Below are 12,328 nucleotides of genomic sequence, written 5' to 3' on the forward strand. Positions count from 1 at the left end.
TTTCTTCTATATCTTAAATCGATTTATGTTGTTGAACAAAGAACAGATGACACAACCCACAAAAAGTGGGATTTTCTGGAAACCCTTTCAAATAAGAAATAAAATGAATAAATAAAAACTAATCTCTTTATCTTCTCCCTCCCTAGTCGGATATACACACTATATTAGGCTTAAAAAATGGCGCAAGTTGATTCATTTTTTATAAGCCACCATTTTCATTCTTATTTATTTTTAATAAGCCAAAAGTAGTTGTAGTTTTTGTAAATGTATTACAGTGCGACTACTCGAACCGGGGCACCCTGAACATTTTTAACCAATCACAGTGTAAATTGAAAACAAAAGATAGGGACATTTTTTTGCAACGGACCAATAACGTTCTAGAACGTAAACAAAAGATCACCTACAAAATTTAAGCTGTCAACAACGTTACAAACAGATGCGGACCTCTCAGGAAACTTGCCTTCTATTTGATTGGTTAGTTTCGATCCTTAGTTTTCCAAAGGTCATGGAGTTCTCGCGATTACATGTAAAAAGTTTCAAACCCATGAATCGTGAAATTTTGTTCACGGCCAGGAGGTGTGAATTGAAGATTCCACGCTGTGTTTACTCTTGCTTACAAAAAAAATTTCACTCCTGGGTGAAAATGAAGACCGTAATCCGTAATTATTTTTTATTTCGCTCCGTCTGTTGCGTAAAATCAGGGTAGCAAAGGGGGTGTCGTGATCCCGTTTCACGCACAAATTTTAACCAAATTCACGCGTCACGTTTACTTGAAACGGCTGAAACAGCAGAATTCACGAATCCCGTATTTTTTCTAGCTATTTTCACGCGTCACGGACAAATTTTTGCCCTTTTCACGTGTCACGTATAAACCGTTTGGACTCATTTTCTGTTAGCTACTGTTATAACTTTGAGGTAAATTGCTTTTCGTAAAAGAGGAATTTGTTCCGTTTCTTCAATGAGTCTTCAATCTTTCTGTGGTTTTATAAAATTGCAACAGACTGAAAACTTATTTCCAGCGGCGATAGCAAAATTGCCCCCATATGCAAGGTCAATTGTCGCTCCGGCGGCATCCCAAATCTTTCTTGTCTTGTCTTTCGTCAAATACAAAAAATAATCACAAGTATGTAAAAAAGAGTTGAAGGCAACTGACTTTTCAAACATGAAATCTCGAACGTTTCTATTCATTTCTGCTCACAACATGCAACATGCACATCCATCCCGTTTACGCGTCGTCGCTTGTCGTCAATAAAAAAGTCTAAAAACGTTCCTCATTTTTCTTTACTGTGCTATCACCAAAGAAGAGCGATTTTATTTTATCAGAAAATTTCCTCTGAAGACTCTGAAGAATTTTTTAGCCTGCGAATGTAGACTTTTGATCACGGTTTTGATGACACTCGGTGAAAATTAAGGATCGAAAGTAACCAATCAAATAGAAGGCAAGTTTCCTGAGAGGTCCGCATCTGTTTGTAACGTTGTTGACAGCTTAAATTTTGTAGGTAATCTTTTGTTTACGTTCTAGAACGTTATTGGTCCGTTGCAAAAAAATGTCCCTATCCTTTGTTTTCAATTAGCACTGTGATTGGTTAAAAATGTTCAGGGTGCCCCGGTTCGAGTAGTCGCACTGTAAAAGAAAAAAATTGTATTGCGCTGTTATAAGTATTAATATTCAATTGTAAGAAATTGAGTATTGTATTGTAAGTAGTGTGTTGTAAACAATTTAATTGTTATGTAGGAAGCGTAAGCAGTGTATTGTACTGTAAGTAGAGAAAGCTTTGTGTAGTAAGTAATTAGTAAAGCTTTGTATAGTAAGTAATTTGTAGTGAACATGTCACCTTGTTAGAATCGTTGTGTGTGTTTGCAATAAAAAAAAAAATAAAAAAAATCACTTCAGGATCGGAAGTGCTTTCCCATTCCTATTGAGTGACGTTTTTATCACCCACAGCGAAAAGTATTCCCTTGAGAAATTAAAACAATCCCTTGAGAGTTGACAAAAAATCGGTAAGAGAGTGCCTTCCTTGTCCACATGTTTTACTATTTTACTTTAACAGGGAAAAAATTAATAGTCGAAAAAATTGGTTGAGTTTATTTTATTCAACATTCATAACAAAAGAAATATTTGCAAGCCTAAGTAAGAATTTGTCCAGGCATGTAGATTAAAGCAAGACATGACGTAATCAGGGAAGATAACTACAGCGACTTGCAAACACCTCAGACTTGTGTGTTTCTTAAGCCTGCTTTTCTAATGGCTTTTTCGAGCCGAAACTAGTGGCCCAACATTAACTGCTCAGTTTTAAGCTACTCTTCATGCTTTTTTTTGCTATGAAAATTATTTGCAAAACCCTGGGGTGTACCTTATAGGCAAAATACCGTATTTTCTCGATTAAATGCTGGACCCCGATTAAACGCCAGGTCAAATGGCCAGTTTTTAAATAAACGCCCCTGGCGTTTATTCAAGGTCCCGGCGTTTATTTGCGGTCGAGCTAACAAGTAAATGTATTTTTTTGAATAGCACTGCTATGATATACTAGCACAGTACGCTAATTTGGTAATTTCAATAAATTTTCAAAGGAAGTCAGGCATAACTTGGATGGATGTTCGTGTCCGTGTTTTCACGACTGATGCACTTTCTTTCTTGTGGCATCTGCTCACTGTCCTTGAGATCGCAAGGATTCCTCTAGTGTTTGTTTACAAGTTCAGTTGGAGTAGGGTGTTTATAAACGAAGAGGACGTTGGTGATGTTGCCGTTTATAACCTTATTTCTCTGTACCCATAACATTTTCTTGCAGCTATATTGTTCATGTATGCCCGTGGGGGCACTCAAAAAAGTTTTATACGGAGAGGCTCTGCCCCGAGGTCCAACCCCTTACCCTTTTATATACCATTTTGACAGAAAAGGCACCCCTTTCGTATACCTTTTATAGAAAAAAACGTACCCCTTTCATATACCTACACAACATGACATATACTTTAAACATGGCGTTTTCTTGATACAGCCATAAATTCAAAATATTTAAAGGCCTTTTCAAACACCTTAATGACAGAATTTCCTACCCTTTTATATACCTAAACTTGTGAAATTCCTACCCTTCTATATACCTAAAGCCTGAAAAAGGTACCATTATAGGGAGTAACCCCACTCCCCGGGCTTGTATGTCACAAATCATGATTGCAACAAACACGGTTATGATCATCCTCGGAGACCCAAGGACAGTTGTCACAGTTTGTGGGCGAGACGAAGGAAAAATCGTCCTGCCTTGACAAACTGCTCCTGGCGTCTTGGAGAATTGGTCAAAATAAATCAACCTTTAAAACTGATAAAAAAAAATTGCACCTCCTTAATAAGTATCGGACCCCGATTAAACACTGGCTTCAAATAAACGCCGGGTCCACCAAGCCAAGTTTGTTGGGCTGAAACGTTTTCAAAGTTAATCTCATTTGCTTGTAACTTTACATTTTTACACTTCCTTTGCAAACATTAGGATTCATAGCGAGTATTTTGCAAAACTAAATAAAATAAGCTTCACTCAGCCGTGACAAAGTCCCTTTAATTGAGAAAATACGGTATTTGACTTTGTCTATCTAAGCAAACTTTCCTCTATAGCAGTGGTGTTTGTTCTCGTTAATACAACCATTTTTTGAGTTTCCAATTACTGGTCTGGTGTGTTCAAACATAATACCTCGAGGAAAAGTGTTTCATCTACATATATGCCAAAACGTTTGACTGATAAGATTTCAACAGCAATAATAAACAAAGAAGGCATTGCATTGAGCAACGAAATGACCTCCTTCTCTTCTACGCACTACTGCCATGTCACTGAGAGTTAAGTCAAATGAAACATATTTATGCTGGCAATAACTTACAACCCTTCATTATTGTGGTATCTAATTAAGCACTGATCAATGAAAGCGTTCAGCTCACAAAGGTAGTCTTCAGCATGTTCCCTGTAGTGATTGACATGCTCTGAGCTGTCCCAACATTTGGATATAACATTAATGCCCCTGTCTCTCCGTGCCTGAATATAAGAGTCAATGTCTTGGTATGGAGCAAACTTATCTGTCTTAGAATATAATATTAACTGAGGACACTTCAGTGGAGATTGTGTTAAACCAGACATGAAACGCTTTATGGTGCCATTAAAATAAATCATTGGAGGAACAAAAGTTGCTAAAGAATACCACACTAAAGTTTTAAGTATTGGATTTTTGATCATATCTACTACACTCTCCTTCGTGGCTTTCAGACTGCTCATGTCTGGACTGATGGGACAGCTGTCAAAGATTGTTCCTACAACTGGTACTGCCTGATAGAATGGCTCGGTAGGATATGATAGGGCTTCCATAATGTGAAAGAACATAGCGCAACCACCATTACTAAAAGCATAAAGAAATACAGGTCTCCTTTGACAGTTAAGCTCGAGCAAAAGATCCAAAATATGAAAACCAATTTTTTGCACCTTGGTTCCTGGTCTGAAAAAAGTGTTAATTGGATTGGCAGGGACACAGATGCTGTCAAAGTTCTTTGCTTCAAATATCTCACTGTACTTTTTTAGATGCTTTCCTCTGGAGCTGTTCCATCCAAGAATAACAACAACAGGACTGTCCAGTGTTGGTGCTGGTGTCTTTGTAATTATTGTACCAAATTTACTGAGATAAGAATGTGATGATTCACCTGACTCCGTTGATCTGTGCTCTGTGTATCTGCTGATGCTGCCATTCAGTCGGTTAATAAGTATTCCTTGAGTCCTGGAGAAGGCTCCATGACTGTACACTCTGGTCAGAGGGGACCCTGCAATTAACACACAAGTGGTATTGAGTCAGTTGGAAAACTAAAAACAGGTTTCTGTGATGTCCAGTACCCAAGTGTTACCAGTGTTGCAGAGCAACAGATCAATTGGCAAAACAGCAAATGGAAAGTGATCCAAATAAGCAAAAAGGGACAGCATCCTGACGACAGGAAAAGTCTCCTTACCTAACATATAGTTAGCTCCTTTTCAGCATTTATATTTTATTGGGCTTTGAAAATAGATCTCCATACACCACCCACAAGCTATGAAGTAAAAAAATTTCTGCTCTTTTTGGTAGCTTCTTTCCGAAAAGCTAATCAAAGGTCTCTATGAACTACGACTATTTTGCTATGGTCTATCTGTTGGCAGTCAATTGTGGTATGGAGTATATTTCTAGTTGGGGGTGTGTTGCTGGAACTTTGAAACATTTGCCCACACCCCCGGCCCACACCGAAAAGAAATCCCTTGAATTGAGAACGCGAATAAATGATTACCATATTTACTTGTGTTTAGCGAGACTAACGCAATCGATTGTCGCGAAAACAAATCCTTTAGGTTAAATATTAGCGCCGCTGTAGTATGTGAAAGACTTGTAAAAGTACAAATTTGCGTTCTTAATCGTTTTAGGTTTACTTAGATATTAGCGCTCCTTTAGTGTGTGAGATGCTTGTACCAGTCCAAACTTGTGTTTTTACGTTCTAGGTTACATATTAGCGTCTGTGAAAGACTTGTACATTGCCTTCAAGTGTTGACTGACGCTTTGTTCACCCACACCGAAAAGAAATCCCTTGAATCAAGAACGTGAATGATTATTTACTTGTGTTTAGCGTGACTAACGCAATCGATTGTCGCGAAGACAAATCCTTTAGGTTAAATATTAGTGCGACTTATACGTTGCCTTCAAGTGTTAACTGACACTTTGTTCACCCACACCGAAAAGAAATCCCTTGAATTGAGAACGTGAATAAACGATTATTTACTCGTGTTTAGCGTGACTAACGCAATCGATTGTCGCGAAAACAAATCCTTTAGGTTAAATATTAGCGCGAAAAGAAATCCCTTGAATTGAGAACGCGAATAAATGATTATTTACTTGTGTTTAGCGTGACTAACGCAATCGATTGTGAAAGACTTAAACGTTGCCTTCATGGGCTGAACCACTCACATTCTCGATTAGTTGTGTCATATCTCATTTGAGATACTCACGCATAAAAATAATTGTTATATAACGTTTATACATGTGACAAGTCACGTTTTTAACACGAGATCGCAAGTGTTGACGCAATACTAATAAGAGACCCTTTCATCACCCACAGCGGAAAGAAATCCCTTGAGAAATTAAAACAGTCCCTTGAGAAATTAAAAAAGTCCCTTGAGAGTTAACAAGAATGTGGTTCCAAATTTTGCCCCACATAACTGCTATTCTCCTACTTTCGCTTGTAAACAAGCAAAATAGTCGAAAAAAAGGATAATGTCAAAGAGCGAGAAATCAGACTTTTTGCCGTGCGAGTTAAATATTTTCATCTCACACAATTTCTTATGTGTGCACTATGCCATAAGTAGTTAGCAGTTTGCGGGTTATGTTTAAGCACTTAACGATTTGTTTTTAACTGTTAATGTGAACACGATCGCCCCTAAGAACGTCTGCGTGGGAGGCTAGCTTAGCAGAGGCGGCAGGCGTTTTGAAATGTGGGGGGAGGATCGTACTCCAAGCTAAGCACATCCCCCCAAGGGGCATATCTCCCTACTCAAATTTCCAAAAATGGCTTTAACAGTGTCCTTTGTGTCCGTAACCGATTTGTGACAATTCATAAGTAGTCAGTTAAGGATGGTGCCTTCTACTGTTTCTGCGCACTTGTTCTGCGCATCGCGCAATGTATTGATCACACACATGTGTGCGCTTTTAATTAACTTGCTCATTCAAAATGACGAATTCAACAACCCGACCAAGCCCGCGGCTAGCAAGCAAGAAAGTTTTTTGCTGCAACGAAATCCTGTTTAACAAAATACTAAGCCAGGAACAGCGGGAAGAGTGGAAGAGCAAGAACATATCAGTAACCATTGGCCGCTAACCTCTAGAAATGGCTCACATAACAGCTAAAAACAAATCGCTAAGTTCTCAAACGTAACCCGCAAACTTCTAACTACATATGGCATAGTGCGCACATAAGAAATTGCGTGAGATGAAAATATTTAACTCGCTAGGGAGGGGATAGGAAAAATGTAACAGATCCAAATTAAGTGATCCCGTAAAAGCTTGAAAAGAACTCATGTAGCTTTTAAAAACGCTTGGTGACCCCTAGTTTTTATTCTATAAAATGGAGGTGATAAGTCTATAGAGCACATACATGTTTAATTTGTCATTAAGTGAAAAAGAATTTAGACCGATTTTCTGGCAAATGAGAGCCATTAGATTCAAAAATGGCTCAAACACAATTATTTTGTTTTTGTTAGTTATTTCAAAGATTGTTATATTAAATGCTGAACATTTTTATTCATTCTCGAGCTTAACTGTCAAAGGAGACCTGTATTTCTTTATGCTTTTAGTAATGGTGGTTGCGCTGTGTTCTTTCACATGTTTTAACTGCAAGTTTCTGTAAAAAAGCAGCCATAAGATTTTGTTGGGCATGTTTCGCTGACACGCAACTGATTTCATGATCAGTCTAATTATTTCACTTTATCTCTGGAGTGTGTCTCCTCAAGAATGGGCAAATCTCATTTGTGACTGATTCTTTCAGTCTGTTTTATTAAATAATTGTGGCTGAGTCTTTTAGTCAGTCTGCTGTGATTTGTGTCTGACCAATTGCGGGTTTACGGGATGGGTTTCCAATCAAGTGAACAAAATTTTAGACTTCTACCAACAAGCAAAGGTCCTGAGGAAATTAATAGATTTCAAGGAAGACTTTGATTTGCGCTTTCTTGATTTCAAAAGGTCTGGCTGAAGAACTCTCTTGAAACCTCAAAAGCCAAAGAATTGGCGAGCAAATTGAGAGTGAGCGCGAAGCATGGGAGAGGGGGCGAGAGCAAGCAAAAGAAAAATAGGGTTTTCTCTTGCCATTCTTTCCCGTGCTCATCAATTGAAAAATACGAAAACTAGGGGGCTGTGAACAGTCTATTTTAAGAAAATTTTCTTGGCCTGGAAGCGGAAAGCATGGACTTTGTCTCAACAACTGACTTGTCAAAAAGGCCATAAGATTTTCTCACCTCTAGAGATGAAAATGTCTTGGGAGTCTCAGTAATCTCTTTCCTTTTACATACCAAATTCTTTTTAGCTGATCTAAGTTTACATTTACTCAAGTCAAACTCTCTTGTGTCTCGCCAAGAGCTGGCCAATCTCAGTTGAGACTGAGTCTTTCAGTCTGTTGTAATTGTGACTGACTTTGACTGTCTTTCAGTCCTGTCTGACAAATCGGGTTAGAAAGGAGCTTTCAGTCCAGCAAAACCATATTTAATACAGTTTTGAGGAGATAAATGAGCCTAACTTTTTAACTCTTTTGTTAAATGTTTGGAAATGTTTTATCTTTCTCTTTTTACTGTTTGTTACAACAAACAACCATCGTATGCAACATATCAATAAACAGTCAAGTTAAATGACAGAGGGCTAAAGAGGGGATTGGACTCTAGTAGTTTCAATGGCTGTTTTCTCAATATCTGCGCATATGACCCCACCTCAAAAATTCAGAAATTAGAAGTTGGCTCTGATTAAACGTTCATGCAAAATAAAATAAAAATCTGTAAGACAGATAGTGAAGATGAAGTATTCAACATGACACGAGCATGGGACAAAGAAAAAATCTGAGTCCCCAACGGAAATCGAACCCATGGCCTCCCAGATACTGGTTGGGCGCTCAAACCAACCGAGCTACGAGAGACTCGTTGTGGGCTGGGCCATTTACTAGGTTGATATGTGACACGCGTCCTGCATACTGCTAGGATCAGCAATGTCGAATTCATCAAGTTTGTAGTAAATAATAAAGATGGTAAATTTAAGCTCGGTAAATAAATAGTGAATATGAAGTATTCAACATGACACAAGCATGGGACAAAGAAAAAATCTGAGTCCCCGACGGGAATCGAACCCATGGCCTCCCAGATACCGGTTGGGCGCTCTAAGCAACTGAGCTACAGTTACAGAACAGTTACTTCTCAGTCGATTTTTTAGCTACCTTTCTTGTCATATTTTTCCGTCCCAGTTTTAAACACATGTTTAGAAGCATTTTGGAGTATTCTCTGGTATACCAAGTTGGATTACAGTTCTCAAAATTGTTTTGGTTTCCTTTTATGGTCTGCACGAGCAATATTGACGCCAGGCAGAAAAGCGTAGCACATGCTCTTGGACCCTCATAAAAACTGTAGTAAGCCACCTTCTATTAGGCTTGCGCTTCCAGACCTTTTGAAATCAAGAAAGCGCAAATCAACTCAAAACCTACATTGAAATCTTTCAGTTCACTCATTGTATCCTCGGCTGTAATATGTTCGACTGAAATCTGGAATTAACTTTTTCTGCACACAGACATGTTAGGCACTTGAGTTGTCATTATCATCACCCAATCAGAATAAAAAGGTTCCTCAATCTTACATCATTATTAACCAATCGTCGAACAAAGATTTGTTTGCAGCTACTGAGACTATAGGTCGTGACACACATGGGTGGCGACAAGTTGCTGCCAAGTTGCTGCGACATGTTGCCTCGTTTGACAAGGTACATTCTTGGGACAATCTATGTCGCTGCATCAGAATTTTGTCGCTGTGATGTGTCGCACAAATTCAAACCAGTTTCAAACCAGTTTGAATTTATGTGACACGTCACAGTGACAAAGTGATCCAAAATTGATAAAAATGAGCGATAGCAGCTTTGTCGCAGCGTGTGCAATAAAATTTAAATTAACCAATGAGAGAGCGTCATGTATTTCTGCCATAATTTTATTGAATTGGAAAACATGTGCGCCTTGTCACAGCAACTTGTTTTGAAGCAGTACACACGGAGTGACTTGTTGCAGCGACCCAACTTTGATCAAAACAAAAGATTTTATCACACCTACCGAGACTTTTGGCAGTCCCACTTCGATCAAATCTAGATTTTTTCTGTATACCAAGGAAATACTTAGCAATTATTCCATGAGCGCGCATTGGATATGAGATGGTAGATAGCCAAGGAGGTGCAAAGCACCGAGTTGGCTATAACAATCTCATATCCAACAAGCGCGAGTGGAATACCTTAATTGTTTTATTAAAAACGCCCAAAGAATTGCAATATTTGAGCTCCACAGCTATTTTCATTGATTTGTATCAGCTACCAAATTTGTGGTCAATGGTATATGAGCTCATATACTATTCCCTGTTAACCAATCAAAACACAGGAATTGCAATATACTATTGCTTTATACGTAGGGACTACAAGGATGCCTCCTCGGGTTTGGCCTCTGGGCCGAAACATGCGGGGCAAAAACAGGATTATTAAACTGCCTAAAGTATTATTGTATTATAACTTTTTGTCCTTAATTTAATATTTTACCTCAAAACATTTTAGTAAACATCTTACATTTAGATGGAATTAATTACCTTTTATATTTCAATATTTACGGAGCTATAGACTAAATTATTATAAGCTGAAATAAAACAAATGCTTACTCCGAAGAAGACTTTTAACTTTACAGCTCAAGTTCATTTGATTGCATCAATCGCCCTGATTGTATAGGTTTTCCACAATTAAAATACAAACTGAATGATCGAAAGATAAAACTGTACCAATGCTCAGCAAAGCTCTATTCTTGTCCCTAGTGTCCACATACATGACGTATCTACCTAGTCAGACGCGACTACTGCTGATCGGCTGTCGAGCCCGCTATCCTTTCTCTTTGCATAACTTCACTAAACATGGCTGGCGCAAGTGAAAGTTATCATAGTGTTTCAACCGAGCATTCAGCGGACCTTGAAACACAAAAAAAGGAACTAACAGAAGAGCTGAAAAAGTCGTTAACTAAAGGTGATATATGGTAAGTTTTATAGGAAAGGTCGTCATTATTAGTAAAGAAAAGCTGTTTAGAATTTGTACTGGGATGGAAACGGAAGTGAACTTGACATATATTTGATTTACGAACAGTTTTTCATTACTTTGGTTATTCATGTGAAGATTTTATATAGGTTCTGTTAGGTAGAGTCTCAATAGGTCAAGGCTTTCAACAACGTAGACGTCGGACATCTATTTTCTAGATATGGAAAAAATTATTATCGGGCTGTTGCATTTTATACGTCAGCCCAGGCGTAGTCAATCGATAAAAATCGATATATCTTTACAGGGAAATCTCAAACCGAGACCTGAGGTCTTGCTGTACAGCAAGGCTGCAGTTTGAGATTTTCCTGTTAAGACCGAACACTCTATAACTCGTTTATTGTATGGCATTTGTTTGGCCAAAGATGATTCATAAGTGGAATGGTTCTTTCACTTCAGTGGCCAAGCATGCGCTTGATGTTAGTTCAGTCTCACTTCTAACCCTGTGACATTATTTAGGAAAAATGAATTACAGATTGTTCCATCAAAATATGCCCCTATTTTGCTGAGACTTTCGAGATCACAACTGTAACAAGTACTAAAATTGAAATCATTGTTAAATTTTCCTGTTGTACATGTAGTTTCAACTTGAGAGGATACAATTTTATAATCATTTTCACAAATCCAACGGCCAACAGTTGCTCAAAGTCCACCTTTGTTTTCTTCATGAAACTCATCTCGTTATAGGAATGGAATTCACTTTCAGAATGTTCATTATCACCTTTTTTTGCAGCTGTGCACTTTTGATAAGAAACCAAGCTATTTCTTGCCCTTTGTTGTAGGGCATAACGATTACACATACATGTACTTTCCTCTGAAGAACTTTTCAGCCTGTGAATGCAGACTTGATCACGGTTAAAAATAATTAAACAAGTGCCGAAATCACTCTCAGTTCACAATGATGCGCAATGAAATACAGTGGAATCACCTTAGTTAGTTATTTTTTTTTTTACTCAAGTCTCTGTTAAGTTTGGTAATGTTTAATTTGCAAGGTACCTTGTTGACTGTCGTTGGCTAAAGCAATGGAAGAAGTATGTTGGCTTTGATACGTGGGATCAGTTTGGTGTTGGGGAAGAGTTAAATAATCCTGGTCCTATAGATAATTCAAGTCTTTTTGCAGGTGAGGTTACAGTATAATAATATTTTTAATTGAAGAATACACCTGTATCTGTAGTGTTTCATTTTCATCAATAATGTTAATTATTAATTTTATTGAATGCTATTTAAATTGTCCCACCAATTTATTTCTTAAAGCAATAACCTCTTGCATCTAATACCAGTAAAATCATTCTTTTATTTTTAACTTTGACTGTTTTCGCTCAGTGCAGCTCTAAAGGTCTACAGATTACAATAAAACTTAAAGTACTACATGTACTTGATCCTTTCTTTTTGCATGTTTTGAAAGTTAAACAACCTAAATTAGCCTTTTGATGCCATCAAAATTATGAAAACTGTATGGCAAAGCGAAATATAATTGCATTGCTGTAAG

General features: G+C 37.8%; 2 protein-coding genes across 2 annotated transcripts in view; one reads left to right on the forward strand and one right to left on the reverse strand.

Annotated features, from left to right (window-relative positions):
- Positions 1–2,075: 2,075 nt before the first annotated feature.
- LOC144653149 (transmembrane protein 53-like) lies at positions 2,076–10,577 on the reverse strand. Its single transcript, XM_078513073.1, has 2 exons — positions 10,419–10,577; positions 2,076–4,789 (listed from the first exon to the last, which is right to left on the reverse strand). The coding sequence occupies exons 1-2, from the start codon at positions 10,453–10,455 to the stop codon at positions 3,861–3,863; spliced, it is 966 nt and encodes a 321-aa protein (XP_078369199.1). The 5' UTR covers positions 10,456–10,577; the 3' UTR covers positions 2,076–3,860.
- A 52-nt stretch (positions 10,578–10,629) lies between these two features.
- LOC144653148 (ubiquitin carboxyl-terminal hydrolase 4-like) overlaps positions 10,630–12,328 on the forward strand; it is a 37,876-nt gene continuing 36,177 nt past the window's right edge. Inside the window, exons 1-2 of the mRNA XM_078513071.1 lie at positions 10,630–10,783; positions 11,832–11,959. Of these exons, the coding sequence (XP_078369197.1) occupies positions 10,665–10,783; positions 11,832–11,959 (247 nt within the window). The 5' untranslated portion in view covers positions 10,630–10,664. The remainder of the gene's footprint in view (positions 10,784–11,831; positions 11,960–12,328) is intronic.

This window comes from Oculina patagonica, chromosome 5, assembly GCF_052425735.1.
Source record: "Oculina patagonica isolate OP01 chromosome 5, crgOcupat, whole genome shotgun sequence".
NCBI classification, from domain to species: domain Eukaryota; kingdom Metazoa; phylum Cnidaria; class Anthozoa; order Scleractinia; family Oculinidae; genus Oculina; species Oculina patagonica.